The sequence below is a fragment of the Panthera pardus genome, unplaced genomic scaffold, assembly GCF_024362965.1.
Source record: "Panthera pardus isolate Hobbes unplaced genomic scaffold, ASM2436296v1 HiC_scaffold_2, whole genome shotgun sequence".
In the NCBI taxonomy this organism is placed as follows: domain Eukaryota; kingdom Metazoa; phylum Chordata; class Mammalia; order Carnivora; family Felidae; genus Panthera; species Panthera pardus.
Genome location: NW_026526765.1, coordinates 106788762 through 106807483, shown reverse-complemented (window position 1 = coordinate 106807483; position 18722 = coordinate 106788762). Strand labels below are relative to the sequence as shown.

Below are 18722 nucleotides of genomic sequence, written 5' to 3'. Positions count from 1 at the left end.
GGAAGTGTAAAGATACTGACTTTCTCCAGACAGTTCTATAGTTTCAGTGCAGTTTTAATCAAAATCCAACAGGTTCTGTAGAACCTGATAAGCTGATTCTAAAATGTATAGGGAAGTCCAAGTGGCTAAGAGAGTCATAAGGGAGATCAAAATGGTGACAAGCATATGTTATCTGATGTACATTTACATAATTAAGATGGTGTAGGGTTGGTACAATGAGTGACAGATATGTGAAGCCTGGAAAGTTGGTCCTGCAAAGCAATGAGGAAAGGAGAGTCTTTTTAGTGATGGTGCTTGAACTACTAGATTATTAATTTAAGGATAGACAAATACTTGAACCCTTACACCATACATAAAATCAATTCCAGATAGACTATAAATCTAAATGGGAAAAGCAAAAAATAAAACTTCTAGAATATAATTTAGGAGAATGTCCTTATGACCTTTCTGTAGATATTTAAGGATTGGGACACAAAAAGAACTAATTGTAAAGCAAATGTTTGCTAAATGTTACTATGTTAAAATTAAAAATGTTCTGTTCATTAAAGACACCCTGAAGTAAGTGAAAAGGCAAGCCATGGAATGGGAAAAGATATTTACAAGATAGCCAGAAGATCTAAGGAACTGTTATTAATCAAGGAGAAAGATAAATAACTCAAAGAAAAATGAGCAAAAGACTTCAATAGCCACTTAACAAAGGAAAATATCCAATGCCCAATAATCCTAAGAAAAATGTGCTCAACCTCATGTATGTTCAGGAAAATGTAAATTGAAGCCAATATTACACGCACTCTCCAGAAGAATGACAATATCTATTGTTACTAAGAATGTGGAACATTGGGACTCTGATCCTTTGGTGTTGAGAGTATAAGTTGATATAACCACTTTAGAAAACTATAGGCGTTTTTTGCTAAAGTTAAAAATACATATACTCTGAGACCCACTGATTCTACTCATTCTTTGGTACCTAGTCATCAGAAATGTATACAATGTACAAGAATGTTCATGGTAGCATTATCTCTAACAGCCAAAACAAACAAACACAGCACAAATACCCATCAACAGTGGAATGATTAAAAAATGTAAACATATTCATATAACACTATATACCAATGAAAATTAATTACCGATAACTACACACAAAAGAAATATATATTAATTCATTTACATAAAATGAAAAAAAACATGCAGACTTAAGTAGTATTTGGTAAAGAAAAGAAAGGATGTGATTATCACAAAGGACATTTTGGTGGTTGCTTTTGTCCCAGAAGGAAGGGTTAGACAGTAGCTGGGATGGGCAGCAGGGGTACTTCTACAGGGCCAGCAGGGTTTGATTTCCTGACTTGGCTGTTTACTTTGTGATACATCATTGAGCTCTACATTTGAAATCTGTGCACTTTTTAGTATTTGCATTACATTTTACAATAAATGCAATATTAAAAACACACACACGGGGCGCCTGGGTGGCTCAGTAGGTTGAGCGTCCAATTTCAGCTCAGGTCATGATCTCACAGCCGGTGAGTTCGAGCCCCGCGTCAGGCTCTGTGCTGACAGCTCGGAGCCTGGAGCCTGGAGCCTGCTTTGGATTCTGTGTGTGTCTCTCTCTCTGCCCCTAACCCACTCGCATTCTGTCTCTATCTCTCTCAAAAATAAATAAACATTATAAAACACACACACACACAAAGGCAAAAGGTCCTAATAAAGAATTAAAAACTCCTGTCCACTAGATACTTTTATCCTTTTGGTTTCCAACTATGTGTTATTTCCAAACTCTTCTTTTTTTTTTTTTAATTTTTTTTTTTTAACGTTTTATTTATTTTTGAGACAGAGAGAGACACAGCATGAACGGGGGAGGGGCAGAGAGAGAGGGAGACACAGAATCGGAAGCAGGCTCCAGGTTCTGAGCCATCAGCCCAGAGCCCGACGCAGGGCTCGAACTCACGGACCGCAAGATCGTGACCGGAGCCGAAGTCGGACGTTTAACCGACTGAGCCACCCAGGCGCCCCTCCAAACTCTTCTTAACAGCCTTCTCCTGTCAGCCTACTAACCATCATCACCTGACTCAGTTTAATGACTGCGACAACAATAATAGCAACTACCATTTCAAAAATACATGTGCCAGCCTCTACACTACAAGATTTAATTATTTTATTTAACTTCAGGGGGCATCTGGCTGGCTCAGTTGGTAGACCATGCAACTCTCAGTCTCAGAGTAATAAGTTCAAGCCCCTTGTTGGGCATAGACTTTGACAGATGATAGATAGGTAGACAGATAATATAACTTCACACAGTGATTCTACATAGATAGGCATTACTGTCCCCATTTTATAGATGAGAAAACTGAGGCTCTGAGAGATTAGTTTTGTCCATTTCACACAATTTTGGAGTTAGAAGACTTTGAACATTTGGGTCTTTCCATTTTATCAACCTCCAGCAGAAAGTCTATGCACTTTTTACTTTTTGCCTGCTTTTCTGGAATGTTCTTGTAGGTTTTATTCTCACTTCTTCTCACTGATTGAGAAAACGCACAGCTCAAGGACCATTTTCTTTTTTTTTTTTTTTGAAAAGTTAAAAATTCCTTAATTTTTTATTCCTGGTACCACTACCACAATTTACAGGGCAATATACCTAATGTAATGAAAAGAAAAAGAAAAAGAAAAAGCTACAACAGATAAAAGACCTCAGGAATGTACATCTAATTGACACTACATTGCATTAATCAATAGCTGCACTTTTTGCAAACTGTGGCTATGACAGTCCTGAACAAGAAGGGTTTCCTGTTTAAGCTGCAGTAACTTTTCTGACTATGGATCACCGTTCCTTCTGTGGCAGATTTTTACAGTTCCTCTAATGCATTTGGGACGACTGTCTCAAAGTAACCTGCAGCTTTCCTGACAACTCCTCGCTCTCTCTCCTGCTAAGAACTGTAGCCCTTTTCTTCTGAAAATTTTTAGAACCTTCTGCTACCATATCCACCACTTCCACCACCAGATCCATAACCACCACCATAGGGACTGCCCGAGCTTCTTCCACCAAAACTGCCCCCCTTCATGGGTCCATAATTTGATTGCTGTTGTCCACTATAATTTCCAAAATCATTATAGTTCCCACCACCACCATAGTTACCACCTCCAAAATTTCCTCCTTCATTGTAACCATCATATCCTCCACCACCGCCACCATATCCACCTCCTTGGTTTCCATATCCTGGTCCACCTCCACCATAGCCTCCTCTGCTACTATAACCAGGACCACCACCATAGTTGCCACCATCACCTCCAAATCCATTATATCCACCATCACCTCCTCCATAACTACCTCTGCTGCCACCACCTCCACCACCATAGCCTCCTCTTCCACCAAAGTTTCCACCGCGGCCAAAGTTACCACCACCTCCAAAGTTTCCTCCACGACCCATAAAGTTGCCAGATCCACCTCCACGACCTCTTTGCGATCCAGCAGACTGCATTTCTTGTTTAGAAAGGGCCTTTTTCACTTCACAATTATGCCCATTAATAGTGTGGTATTTCTGAACAACAATTTTATCAACTGTATCATGATCATCAAAAGTTACAAAAGCAAATCCTCTCTTTTTTCCACTCTGCCTGTCCTCCATAACTTCTATGGTTTCAATCTTGCCATACTTTTCAAAGTAGTCTCTCAAATTATATTCTTCTGTATCTTCTTTAATACCACCGACAAAAATTTTCTTCACAGTTAGATGGGCACCAGGCTTTACAGAATCCTCTCTAGAAACAGCTCTCTTTGGTTCCACTACACGCCCATCAACCTTGTGTGGTCGAGCACACATTGCTGCATCTACCTCCTCCACACAAGAGTAAGTCACAAAACCAAAACCCCTGGAACGTTTTGTTTGGGGGTCTCTCATCGCCACACAATCTGTAAGTGTGCCCCATTTTTCAAAATGTTCTCTTAAACTATCATCTGTAGTTTCAAAGCTCAAACCACCAATAAACAGTTTTCTCAACTGCTCTGGTTCCTTTGGATCATGGCCCTCCATTTTGAGACCGGACTCGCCTCTTCCAACTCGAGTTCAATATCAAGAACCATTTTCTTATACCTTTGGTTGCCCCTTCTATACAATATTCTAACAACCCAACTCAGATATGCCTGCTAAAGATTTTCCCTTTCAGCAATGAAATTGTATTTTATAGAGTAATTTTACAAGATTTTCCATGTTAGCTTAACTCTTTTCAAAAAATTTACTAAAGAAGCCAAGATATAAAATCAGAAGACTGCTATAATTCCTTTTGGTGGCAGATAACATTAGAGGATCCCAATTTTTGAAAACCAGTGAGGCGTCATGGTTAAAAGTATATATAGCCTTTGAAGTCAGACAAATCTAAGTTTGAGTCTTATCTCTTCCACTGATACCTATCTGCTCTTGGATAAACTATATAACATAGCTGTGTATTTCTGAAGGGTCTTGATCACAACCAACTAAAATTTAAGCCAAAGGATGGGATATTGAGATAGCACACAAAATGGAACATAGCTGAATGGCCAAGCTTCAAGATGAGTGAGAAGACCAGGGACCTTGGATGCAGGAGCTCCTGGACTCTTTCCAGGATCGATCATCAAACAACTCACCCTACGTTCTTTCTAGAGCACCCAGCTCCTAGGAGACAGACACTGACTGATTGATAATGTGTTACTGTGTCAACAGGGGCATGGTCTATTAGAAGAAGGGACCAAAAACACACTAGAGGCAAACAAAAACACATCTACAGTACTTGGCCTCTCCTAGCCTCAGTTTCCTTGGGTATATTCATTTGTTTATTGTAAGGTTTAAATATGTAAAATGTATATTATCTAAAATATATGGTAACTTTGGTGGCAACAGCATCACTTTGTACTGACCCAAAGCTCTGTGTTGAAAGATGATCTTCAGGTCTAGGATCTCAAGGGGTATTTTTGGAGAGTTAATAAGGATGTTCTCCCCATATTACCATGAGCTGGCTAAAGTTATAGTCAAAGCCTCAGTGTAGTTCTGAGGCTTATTGTTCTCATTCCTCTGGAAAGCTGGCTCTATTCCCTCAACCATATGGCTTGGTGCTGAGAGGTTGGTTTTGCAGTATTTTGTGATGTCCAGCTCTTTCCCTGAATTCCCTCTTCTTCCACCCATTTGCCCAATCAAAGTGCTACTCATCTTCTATAGTCTCCTTGATGTATAATGTGACTAAAGGAAACAACACTGGGGTACTACAATAACCTTTAGTCATTAGTTGGCATATTTCCTTGTCCAAGTAGGGTGTCTGGCAATAAGTTCTTTAAATGATTTATCACATTGACCTCAAATGCTTCAGAAAACTGAATTCTGTTAGTTTTGTCATGGAAGAACAGAAGCCCTTAATTTGAACTGATGGTTAATTTTTTGTGTCAGTTTTACTGGGCCACAGGGTGCCCAGATATTTGGTCAAACATTATTTTGGGTGTGTCTGTGAAGGTGTTTCTGGATGAGACTCACAGTTGAATCAGTAGACTGAGTAAAGTAGATTGCCCTCCCTAGTATAGATGGTTCTCATCCAAATAGTTCAAGGTTTAAATAGGATAAAAAGGCTGACCTTCTTGAGAAGGTAATAGAGAACTCCTCCTGCCTGATTGCCTTGAGCCAGTCTTTTCCTGCCTCCAGAATCAAACTGAAACATCAGCTCATCTTGGGTTTCAAACCTCTGGCTTTCAGACTAAAATTTAAACCCTCACTTCTGCTGTTTCTTAGACCTTCAGACTCAAATTGGATCTCTAGCTTACCAACTGCAGATCCAGGACTTCTTAGAATTCATAATCTTGTGAGCCAATTCCCTACAATAAATCTCTTTCTACATATATATATATGCATCCTGTTGGCCCTCTTCTTCTGGAGAATCCTAATACGCCTGATAAATTCAAAACAAAACAAAACAAAAAACCATTTTTATGCTTTTCCAGTTGAGTGTTTGTTTTCTAGCATCCTAGTCTCAGTTCAAAAAGGAAAGGAAAGAGGGGAGGAGAAATCTTCTTTTAAAAAATACTGCTCCCTCAAAACATTTTAAATCACTAACAATTTAGTATCCTGGCCTGGATGTGCTTGACAGTTGGAAAACAGACCACTACCCACACAAAAAAGCCCTATAGAAAATGGAGTTCTTGGGGCTGCCTGGCTGGCTCAGTCGGTGAAGCATATGACTCTTGATCTCAGGGTTGTAAGGTCAAGTGCCATGTTGGGTGTAGAGATTACTTAAAAATAAATAAGTAAATAAAATCTGTTAAGAAAAAAGATATGGAGTTCTTGACTTAGCAGATGATACTCCATTTTTTTTTTTTTACCTTGAAGATATCTATATATCACTCTCATAAGATACAAAAATGAAAGAGAGACCACTTGGTATTAATACTGCTCTCAAATTTAACACGTGTAATGCAGTGTCTTACCTTGGATCTTTTCTGCTTGTCTCTTTATGGTTTCGGTTGTATCATGTTACTGCGATGTTCCACAGAATGTCTACCACAGTCCTGTGCACTTCTCTACCCACCCATCCTACCTCCATCCCTCAGTGGTTGCATGGTGAACATGAGCAGAGTCATTCTTCCAGGGTTTGTAAAGTCCTTTGGGATTATTGAGTATGAATGGTGTTATATAAATGTCAGATTGTTTCATAACAGTTCTTAAAACAATGAGATAATGTCTGTTAAAGGATTTTAAGTTCCATGGAGAAATGCAAGGCATAAAAACAAGTCATTTTTTATGTTATATCTATATATTTTTGCTGTACAATTTAAAACATTATATCCTTTAAAGATATAAATGCTTGAGTATGTCTGTGTCTGTGTGCATGTGCATATATATGTGTTTTTGTGTGTGTGTGTGTATGTGTACATGCACATTGCTGACTCTATAGCATTAAATAACCAGATTCTGTTGCCTCATTTTGTTATTTGGGTCCAATAAATTTGTCACCATAAATACTGCCAGAGTAAATTAGAAATCTAAAGTGATCTCTTTGAGGATTAAATACAGTCTTTATCTTTTAAGTTTTGTACTTGTACAATACTGAATTTTTTTCTTGAATACATTATGATTTACTGAGTTTTATAAAGACTTGAATGAAGTCACTTATTTAAAATAATTCCTGAATCCCTCTTTTTGAGCTCCAGGCCCACATTTTCAATTCCCTTTTAAAACATGTTTACTTAAAACTAATAGTGACCAAAATTAAGTGTATTTTCTTCCCCACAAAAATAAGCCCCGGACCTAATTTCCCTACTAGTATTGTTAATGGCACCTCTGTTTTTCCAATAAGCCAAGATAAAAAGATTCGTATCACCTTTGGTTTCTACTTCTTTACTTACCCCTCAGCCCTACCTCCATAAAACATCCCTCTGTTTATAGGTACAAATCATTTCCATTACTTCATCCATTGCTCTAGGTGTGTCTCTTACTACCTCTTCCTAAAATACTGAAGTTAATTCCTTTTGTTTTTCCTTGTCTCCGGTGTTTCCTAATGCCAGTTAGCCCTACACTTGTGAAGTTAAAACACAAAGACCTGGGTTTTAATCTTACCTTTGTTTTATACTGGTTGTTTCCCTCAGGAAATTTACTTGAACTCTCTGAATCTCAGCTTCTTTATCTTGAAAATAATTACCTGCTGGGTTAATTCACTGTGATAATTCACTACGATGATGTATTGTTCCAGTTTGTACTTTACTGGTTTCATTATGCAAGAATTATTCAAGCTGCTTTAAGGGGGATTCTTATAAACACAGTGGAGTCTCATGAATACTCAAAGGCAACAACCAGTGAGTAGCAATACAGCATGTGATCAGAAACTAAGGCTGTTCTCCTTCCAAAGCTATGTAATCTGCTTTTCCCTTTGTTTCTCTTCTTCTTTTTCTAAGTCTGTCCTGTACTCTTCTTTCTGTGCACAGTCTTCTATTTTTATTCTCCGTTAGAAGTCTGTGTTGCACATGGTCTCAAATGACCACCCCAACTCTGAACATGCATATCCCTTTGCCTATCACCAACTGGTTCAGTCTCACCATATTTGCAAAAACGGAATCTGACTGGCCCATCTCATATTTTGATTCGCTACACAAGTCATAGTATATCTCCTTATATGCCCCCCCAACCCCAGCTTCTCAGGGTAAGAGAGGGAACCGCAGTTGTGAAAAAGAAAGATTCCAGTAGAAGCGGGTATAGACAAGCTAGTAATGATTGACATCTATAGAAATTTTATGTGAAGTACTTAGCCTAGTGCTCAGTGAGTAGTAATTATTATTTTCATAGACCAAAATAAACCAACCAAAGTCAAGCTCTCCCTCTCTGTCATTCTTAGATACATATACACATATATGTATGAAAACATAAAAAATAAAGAACCTGTAGTTAAGAGCATGGGCCTGGAGCCATCAGATATGAGTTAGAGCTATAAATCTGTTATTTTTTGTTTGTTTATTCATTTCTGAGAATGAAAGAGAGAGCATGAGCAAGCCGGGGAGTGGCAGGGAGAGAGGGAGACACAGAATCCAAAGCAGGCTCCAGGCTTCAAGCTGTCAGCATAGAGCCCGACGTGGGGCTCGAATGCACAAACCTTGAGATTATGACTTGAGCTGAAGTTGGGTGCTTAACCAACTGAGCCACCCAGATGCCCCTATAAATCTGTTGTTTAAAACCTATGTGATCTTAGACAAATTACTTACTTTCTCTATCCTATAGTTTCTTCATTTCTAAAATGAGAATGACATTTCCAGTTAGGAATCTTATGGTTTCAAATAGTTAATCAGGTTTATACTGAAAAATTTCCTTCGGGGCTATAGGTAGAACTGATTCCAGGCACAGCATTATCAGAGGCTAAAATGATGTCAAGTGGACCTAGATTTTCTCTTTATATCTCCATTTCTTGATTCTGCCTTTACCCCCATGCCCATACACACATCTCTGTGCCATTCAGCCTTTCCCCATGGGGTTGAATAGTCATAATAGCTACTCCTCACATCTTTCCACATTCTAATCCAGTGGACAAGGATACTTCCATCTGACAAAAAATCTATTTCATTGTCACTGATGCTGTCATGTACCCATCCCTGCAACAATTACTGTAGCTATGGAATTAAAGGCTCTAACTGGCCAGTCCTGAGTAGTCACATGCCATTTCTCAAGCCAGAGATAGAGTTGGCACCACTAGAGTCACATGGACGCAGGAGTGCAGGGAGAAATGTGTCCACCACAATGGTAATACCAACCTCATATGATTGTCCAGAGGATCATCTTAAAGTAAGCAGAAACCCTTGACCTGTGCCCATCCTGTTCTCCAGCAAACTATATGCAGAATCCTCAAGATCTGCTGTAATACAGATGTTAAGTCCTTTCTTCCATTATTTCCTCAGATAGAGTCTTTATTCTCCCCACACTGCCTTCATGATACACCCCCACTCTTTCTGGTCTGTGTCATGTTATTTATGCAATGCCATTGACCTGAACACCTTCTACCATTTTAGTCTATGGTATTTTTATCTTTTTTGTCCTATATCAAACACTGTACCTCCTATAGGGGCACCTGGGTGGCTCAGTCAGTTAAGCATCCTACTTCGGCTCAGGTCATGAATTCGAGCTTGTGAGTTCGAGCCCAGCGTCAGGCTCTGTGCAAACAGCTCAGAGCCTGGAGCCTGCTTCTGATTCTGTCTCCCTATCTCTCTGCTCCTCCCCTGTTCACGCTCTGTCTCTCCCTCTCTCTCAAAAATAAATAAACATTAAAAAAAAATAAAAAATAAAAAAACCCCACTACCTCCTATAAACCTTTTCCAAACTTCCTTAGGCTATGTTTAAAATAGGTCATTGGGTTATTGATTCCTTTGACAGATGATTCCCCAATCTACATTTCTAGATACAAGCCTCAGATACATTTGAAAATGCATTTCCCTGGATATCTTGGTGAATTTCTCATGCTACTCACCATCTTCTTCCTTATATTAATCCTCTATGTCAGTCTATATCATAAATTCTTAAGGCTCACAATAAATATGTATCTCCTTGAATTAAATACAATTTTACTTAAGACAAAATTTTAACCTTACCTTAACAAGGAATTTTATACTCTTGATTCTAGTATATTTTAGACATTTAACAATGTAAAACCAATGTATAATCAGTAATCCACAATGCTGATTCTACTATGACATAAAAACCTATTTTTCCCAGGCTTGCTTTTTCCTTATAAGCATTAGGATTCTATATTTGTTTTCCTGTTCACTAATCCATGTTTATTTATTGAGTGCCACTACATTCTAAGCATTATTCAAGATAGTGAGGATAAAACAGAACGAACTGATGAAGTGTCTGTTCTCATGGGCCTTACACTCCTGTTGAGAGTTGGGAATGGGGTGGGTAGAGACTGGCAGTAAAGAAGTAAATATACAATATTATGTGAGGTAATGCCAATTCTACCAGTTTTAAGTTGACAGAAAGGTTGTTTGCTTTTAATAGCGCAGTGTTTTAAGATTGGTGTTGCAAAGGAAATTACTTGAGGGCAGACTTTAAGCAAAGGAAGGGAAAGAATATATTATACTGCTTCCTTCCCATTGCTATCCCAGAGAATGCCTTGTCAGCTTCTTTAAAATTGTTACTTTTTAATCTCTCTCTGAGCTTGCATTAGCCATTTTATGTTACGAACAGTCAGCTTCCTTTGACTTCCTCTAAATATCAAGAGACATTCCTAAGAACTGTTCTCAAAACATGGTGAGTTTTACTATGTAATAGCAATCTTTGTTGAACATTAAACTTTAAGTTAGCTCATTTGGTTACGTATTTATAAAGGCGAATAGAATTCTTTAGATATTTAATATTATTACTAGTTTAAAATAACATGCACATAAAATATGTGCATATAATCACAAATATGCCTATTTCTAATTCAGATTTAGCAAGTGCTGTATTTTTAAAAATTCATCTCTTAGTTGAACTGATATATTGTTTGTGATTTTATGGGATAGCTTAAAATTTTTAGTTCAATAATAGAAGGATGGCAAGAGTTTCCGAACAGTTACATCATTTCTCAAAGCTGAAGAAATTCCAATACAGAGATTGTCGTGTTTATATTGTTCATTCTGTACTGCGTTCTCCACATGGCCTCTCTGTGCCAAGCATTTTCCACACTCTTCACATCTCCAGTGCCAACCCTGCTTCTCTCCCCAACCTTGCACAGATTACCTCATCTTTACTCTTTTGAAAAGACCATCTAATATGAGCTTCTCTCCACCTCAGAATTTCTGTTTCCCCACACATTTCTCTGGCCTGCCTTTTCTCGCAGCACAAAGCGACCCCAGTTCTTTTCAAGGCTGTCCATCTCCCTGCCCCTCCCGACAATCTTCAGAAGCCTTTTCTTCTCCTTAGCCTTTCACAGAAGTCTCCATATCCACTGATTTTTTTTCCCTTCTCTTTCAATTTTTCATTTCTTCCCTGACCTTAAAGATAATGTTTTAACCTTGTTTCTTCTGTGTGCTCCTTTCCAAACGCTGCCTTTCACTGTTAACCTGTTTCTGAAGAGAGTAGTCTGAAACCCCCACCTGTCCTTGTTGACAACTATTATTTCTTGGGATCTAGATACCCAACTTCACAAGTGTACGAATCCTGTTCTTTCAAAAATCAGCAGTCACCCATACTCACTGCCCTTTCTCAGTCCTCACACTCCCCTAAGGAACTTCATTCTACTTAACCACCATTGCCTCTTCAGGCTTACAACATAGGGATCCCAGTTGTGTTTCTAAAATACACCTTTTACTCTTCAATAGCAAAAATAAACATTTAAAAGTCCAGATATACAAAATAATATTAGGTAATGATAATATTGCTTTTTTATCCACTGTCAGAAAGTTGGAGTTTTTTCCCTATTAGCAATCTCCAGGGAGGCTAGCACTGGAAAGGAAATTATTAGCAGATTTTTTCAAATAAAGGCAGAGAAAAGTCATAATTTACCACTTCCTTCCTAGTGATACCCTGAAAAATGCCTTTTTAGGATCTTAATTTATTTTTATTCTTTGAAAAGTATGTAAAAAAACTAAGTGCAATGCTATGTAAATGCTATTTATGATATATATAGACTTCTGTGTGAGAAAAATTAAGATACAATATACACACACATGCACAGATACACTCTTACAAAAATAAATATATGAACAGTAAGCCAAAAAAAAAAAAAAAAACCAAAACAATGAGAATTCTTTATTTATAAGAGTGAGAATTGTTAGAAGAGAGGGGAAGGCAGAGACACCTGGGAGTTTATCTTTTGATGCACTTTTGACTTTAGGAAATGTATTTGTGTTCTATACATGTTAAATCAGTCAACATGGGGCAGAAAAAGAAACTAAAACTGAGTATAAACAGAAACAAACAATTATATTTCTAATGAGTACCATTACACTGATGAGGAGCAGAGAAAATTAATTCAAACTTTGAACATGATATTTTGACTGTATTATATTTGTCTTGAGTAGGAGGGAAGAACAGTAAACAAAATTGATGCTCTCTCTCGCTCTATTTAAAAACTAAAAAGCAGGGAGGCACTGAGTGGCTCAGTTGGTTAAGTGTCCCACGCTTGATTTCAGCTCAGGTCATAATCTCATGGTTGTGAGATCAAGCCCTGCATCAGGCTCTACATTGGGCATGGAGTCTGCTTAAGGTTCTCTCTCTCTCTCTCTCTCTCTCTCTCTCTCCCCCCTTCTGCCCATTCCCCACTCACACACATGCACTCTCTGTCTCTCTAAAAAAAAAAAAAAAAAAAAAAAAAAAAAAACCTTAAACTCTTCTTAGTAAGTTTTCTTTTTGTAGGGCTATAAACATACTAATAAAAATACTCTTTGGTGTATATGACAAAATTTAGTAAATGAATACATATGCTGATGTTGTAGGAGCAATACATATGTTATTATTATTATAGAAGAAAGGACATGAAAATAGGGAATGAGGGAAGACAACTATTTTCAGGGGATAGATGTGATTTGTATGGGCTGATATACGTGTGTGTGTGTGTGTGTACGTACTTCCTACGTCCGGCTGTTAAAAAGGCCTTAAAAAAAAAAAAAAGAATCAGTAACAAAGAGCACACCTAGCATATTGATTTCTGATACCATTTCCCACTGAAAGGAACCAGGGCTCTTTGGAGAAATGGCTATTCCCAAGAATAGCAGGAACACCTGTTATGCAAGAAACTAGAAAGTGCTCTAAAAAATGATGGTAGCATGTCAACAGGTCATAGTAGGCATCTTGAAAGGTCTTTCCCCTGACTTCCAGGTCAAATCTGGGATAATTTGTACTTCAAAATAATTGAGGACATATAACTTAAAAATACAAAGATAAAGAACCCAATTTAAAAATAGGCAAAGCATTTGAATAGACAGTTACCCAAAGAAAAATTACAAATGGCCAACAAGCATATAAAAAATGCTCAACATCCTTAGCTATAGTAAAATGCAAATCAAAGCCACAGTGAGAGCGGTACCTGGGTGGCTTAGTCACTTGGGTGTTCGACTCTTGATTTTGGCTCAGGTCATGATCCCAGGGTTGTGGGATTGATCCCCGCATCGGGCTTCATGCTGAGCATTGATTCTGCTTGAAATTCTCTCTCTTTCCCTCTGCCCTACTCTACCACTCATGCTCTCTCTCTCTCCAAAATAAAATTTTAAAAAATAGTAAAAACAATAAAACCACAATGGCATACTACTTCACACCCATTATAACAGCTATAATATAAAAGAAACAAAACAAATTAACAAATGTTGGCAAAGATGTGGAGAAATTGGAATCCTCATACATTGCTGATGGGATTATAAAAGGGTACCACTTTGGAAAAAATTCTCAAAAAGTTAAACATTGAATTACCATATGACCCAGAAATTCCTAGGTATATACCTAACAGAATTTTTAAAAAGGTGTTCAAACAAAAACTTGTACACAAAGATTCACAGCAGCATTATTAATAATGGCCAAAAGGTAGAAACAATGCAAAGCAACAACCTAACAAAATGTGGTATATCCATATAATGAAATATAATCCAGCCATATTATGCTTAAGTGAAAAAAGCCAGACACAGAAAGCCACACGTTGTATAATTCCATTTACATGGGATGTCCAGAATAGGCAAATCCATAGAAACAGATTGGTGGTTGGCAGGGGCTGCTGGGAGGTGAGAGTTCTGACTGCTAACAGTGTTTCTGCTAACAGGATACAGGGTTTCCTTTAGGAGCATTGAAAATGTTATGAATTATATCATGGTGATGGTTATACAACACTGTGATAATACTAAAAACCACCAAAAATACAACTTAACGTGGTGAATTATCTTATATGAATTTTATCTCAATAAAAAGGTCTAAAATAACTGAGGAAAATAATGGACTTTAAACCAATGAGAAAAAGAATAGGAATCTGTGAATTCATAATGCTATAAATGAAATGAATGAATACTTAGAAGAAAAGGGAAGTCTCCTCTTCATAAAAGACGCTAACTAGTAAATGTGAAAGGTGTGGTAGAGTTGGAAAGTTACGATTCTCATAATAAAGATTGATTTGGCCAAAAATCATCAATGGATACTAAATCTGGGGGGATTGTTGGATGAAGAGCAGTATTATTTGCATGATCTTAAATCTGCCTGCTTGCTTGTTAGGTGCAATGTAAAATATATATATACGACAAACCAGGTAACACTTTGACTGCCTGATCAGAATTAACATCAGCAGTGAAGGCACCACATATCTCCTAACGATACCCTGAGAAGAACACAAAATCAAGCAATGTTCTCTGGTGTTCTAGCTAGGAATGCATAACCTGAATCTAATCGTAAGGGATCATCAGACAAACCCAAAGTGTTTTTTTCGAAAAACAACAGCCCAGTGTTCTTGAAAAATGTCCATGTTATAAAATTCAAAGAAAGGCTAAGGAGACTAAAAAGACATCAAAACTAAATGCAGTACATAATCTTGTATTGAATCCTGGAACAAAGGGAAAAATAATGCTAAAATGGACATTATTGGGCACTTGACCAAACTGGAATATGGGTGGTACATTAAAGTATTGCATCAATATTATATTTTTGGATTTGGTAATCATGCTATAGTTAAGAGACTATCCTTGTTCTTATGAATTACAAACTGAAATATTAAGGAGTAAAGGGCCATGGATATATGGCAAACTATTTTCAAGTTGAAAAATATATATATTTATATGTGCAAAGGGAGAAAAACCTGTGGCAAAATGTTACAAATTGGTGATCTTGCAGAAAAAAATATGAGTTTTCATATTACTCCTTAACTTCTATAAATTTCAAATAATTTCAGAGTAAAAAATAAAAATATTAAAATGTGATTTTTAAAAACATTCAAATTGACCTTTTTTTCTTTTTCTTTTTCCTTTACCTTATGTAGTATTTTAAACACACATAAAAGTAGAGGGATTTAGCCAGGTTTTTACCCAACTAATCATATTTTTTTTTGTATTTGCTTTAGATTTTTTAAAACTATAAACCATAGATCTTGTTAAGTCCACTTTATATACTCTCCGGTTTCATTTCTGTCCCCCACAGAAGTACCACTACCCAGAAGTAAATGTGTTTCCTTCCTATGCATGTTTTTAACCTTTTACTGTGTTTGTATGGACCTGTTATAGGTAATAATATTGTTAAGTATGCCACCTCATATATGTAAGTGGTATCAAATGGTATGTGTCCAGCCACACCTTGTTTTTTTACTTAACATTATGCTTTCCACACGTATCTATGTTTTTAAATGTAGTATATGTTTATTCATTTTAAATGATATATTCACTAAATGCTTATGCCAGGTTATTTTTCTCCTGCTCATGGACTTTGAGGTTTTCTCCATATATTTTCTACTTTAAACATTTTGGAGAAAGCACCCCTGTACATTTCTCCTGTGCACATAAACAAGAGTTTCTTCTAGGATATGTCTTGAAATGGAATTGCTGGTCTGAGTTGTCATCATCTTCATAACTGTCATAGCAGGTAACATTTGTCAATGCTGTGCACCAAGAAGTGTACTACATGTCTCATATGTATTTATTTAATTCTCAAAACAATAGACAGACACTATTATTACCCACATTTTACAGATAAAGAAACTAAGTTATAGTAACTTAGTGGTTAAGTAAATTATCCAAAGTCCTGGTGTCAGAGCCCTGTTTCAACTGATGTATGTTCTTAGCAAATACACTATACACAAACCATATTCTGTGGAGTATGCACACCTTTGGCTCATAGATCTTGCCATTTATTCCAGAGTGGTTTTACCAAGTTGTACTCTCAAAAGCTAATAGAAGTGTTTTTTAAGGTTCCCAATTTGTAAAACCAAAAAGCAACTCATCTATTAAAGTTTGTTTGGAATGTTTACAGATCTTTAAAATCTGCAAGTCTGAAAACCACTTCCTTACATGACACTGTTTACAGGAACATGCTTTATAGAATCGTAAGGCTCGAATCACGGCTTCCTTACTTGACACTGTTTAGAAGAACATGCTTTTATAGGATTATAAGGCTGGGATCCTTGGCCTTTAAAAGGCCCAGCTATAGGAAGTTTCCTTGAATTCATCTGGATCCAGACTGTTCTATCAGCTATTCAGGCTTGAAATCTCATTAACCTTTAATTGCTCTTGTCTTTTCCTCACTCCTTCCCTTGTACTCATCCTTGGTTCCTTACCCTGTGCCTGTGTCACATTCAGCCAAGTGGCGATTCTTTTTTTGTTCTGTTTTGGTTTTTTAGAGAGCGGGAGCGAGCGAGCGAGCGAGAGAGAGAGAGAGAGCACATAGGGGAGGGGCAGAAGGAGAGAGAGAGAATCCTAAGCAGACTCCAAGCCCAGTGCGTAGACCAACATGGGGTCAATCCCATGACCCTGAGATCATGGCCTGAGCCGAAATCAAGAGTCAGATGCTCAAACAACTGAGCCACCCAGGTGCCTGCAACCGAGTGACAACTCTTAGGCACTCACCCACTAGGGAATCTCTCTCTGCCTTCTTCTAGTCACATAGGCTAGTTCAGGTTTTTAATATATCTTTCTTGGCACTATTATAAGAAACTTAAACTGGTCTTTTCCTCTAGAATCTCCTAGAAGTGATCCATTGTATACACTGGTACTAAAGTGATCTTAATTACTGTATTATTCGTTTGCTCACAAACTTTCTATAGTGTCTTACTTATTGCATACCAAATTAAGTTTAAAAAATCATCTACCTTTGTTCTCCATAGTCTTGCTTTCAAATGGTTAATCATTTTTATCCCCTATTACAGCCCTATATCTATCAGAACATAAACAGGCCTGGAGTAGAAGTGAAGAATTTGCATTTCTGTCAAGTTGTCAAATAAAGCTGATAGTAAACTACTGCTCTAGCTAATCTGTAGGACTTGACTTGGGGTCTTATATATGAGCTGTTCATTGGATATATGTTGACCTTTGAACAACAGGGGTCTGAACTGACCAGGTACATGGATTTTTTTACAGTATTGTAAAGGGGTTTTTTTTTTCTTATTTTTTTTCATTTTTATTTATTTTTGAGTGAGAGAGAGAGAGAGAGAGACAGAGGATGAACAGGGGAGGGGCAGACAGAGATGGAGACACAGAATCCAGAGCAGCCTCCAGGCTCCAAGCTGTCAGCACAGAGCCTGATGTGGGGCTCAAACTCAGGAACCACGAGCTCATGACCTGAGCTGAAGTCTAACACATAACCGACTGAGCCACCCAGGTACCCTCACTGATGATTTTCTAACTCCATCATTCTTTTTCTATTTATGGTTTGCATTCCATTATAAAAACAGCTTCCCTTTCTTCTCCATTTATTTAAATATAGCAGTATAAATTCATGGAATCTTGTTTCATGGGTTGTAATCTGTTTTTATCATTATTTATCCTGGTGCTCAACATAAATATTTTTATTTTACTTTTATTTGGTGAGTAGGAGCCTATTCAGACTGGTCCCTGTGTTCTTTTGATATTTTTCCATTATTATTTGAGTACTCCCTTATTTTCTGATTTAACGAGACGTTCTATACTTATACTTCCCTTGCCCCTGCCCTGGAATCACCCTTTTTTTCTAATGAGCTCTGTTTTTTTTAGTGGAGAATAGTATTTAAAAATCAAGATGTGGGTGCTCACGTGTGCTCATTACTATTGCTTCTAGGCTTTCGCAGTCAACAGAGCAGGAAGAAATACTGATAGACTAATTTCAGTCCCACACCACAGGGTACATTCTACTCTTTCCCTCCTTCCATATTTGTAGCTGTGTTCTCTAATAACAAGAATCCTTGTTCCTTTGCTGCTTCTTTTTCTTCAGGCAAATACATTATTTAAAAATTAACAGATATTTATTGCAGAAAATTTTTATCAATTAAATTGCTAAGTGCAAAAATCCTACATTTGTGAGACATTTTAGCCCCTCTGCTATACTATCAGGAGTATGATTTTACAGAATCCTACCTCAAATAGATGAGGCCTTTCTCATTATTTCACTCTGATTTGGGGGATAAGTGATCTTGGGCAAGTCACCTCTGAGCCTCAGTTTCCTTATCTGTAAGATGGGAATAACAATAAATAAATAAGTACATGTGTTATAAGATATTAAATAATATGTATGTCACCAATCACAAACTTCTTAGCATAGTGAGCATTCAGTAAATTATAACTGTTTGCCAATTACCGAAGCCGTTATTTACATGTGTAGACAAAT

The 18722-nt window shown here is 37.3% G+C and overlaps 2 protein-coding genes and 1 long non-coding RNA gene across 4 annotated transcripts in view; 1 reads left to right on the top strand and 2 right to left on the bottom strand.

Moving 5' to 3' along the window:
* LOC128778302 (uncharacterized) overlaps positions 1 to 18722 on the bottom strand; it is a 107285-nt gene that overhangs the window by 8637 nt on the left and 79926 nt on the right. Inside the window, exon 2 of the long non-coding RNA XR_008423843.1 lies at positions 18473 to 18563. This is a non-coding gene — a long non-coding RNA (uncharacterized LOC128778302). The remainder of the gene's footprint in view (positions 1 to 18472; positions 18564 to 18722) is intronic.
* CWC27 (CWC27 spliceosome associated cyclophilin) overlaps positions 1 to 18722 on the top strand; it is a 194950-nt gene that overhangs the window by 113487 nt on the left and 62741 nt on the right. The gene's annotated exons all lie outside the window — the stretch shown is intronic.
* On the bottom strand, positions 2570 to 4056 carry LOC109246393 (heterogeneous nuclear ribonucleoprotein A3). The gene has a single exon (XM_019414335.2). The coding sequence runs from the start codon at positions 4020 to 4022 to the stop codon at positions 2952 to 2954; it is 1071 nt and encodes a 356-aa protein (XP_019269880.1). The 5' UTR covers positions 4023 to 4056; the 3' UTR covers positions 2570 to 2951.

Coding starts and splice junctions, on each gene's coding strand:
- LOC109246393 (XM_019414335.2), bottom strand. CDS start 4,022: ATGGAGGGCCATGATCCAAAGGAACCAGAGCAGTTGAGAAAACTGTTT.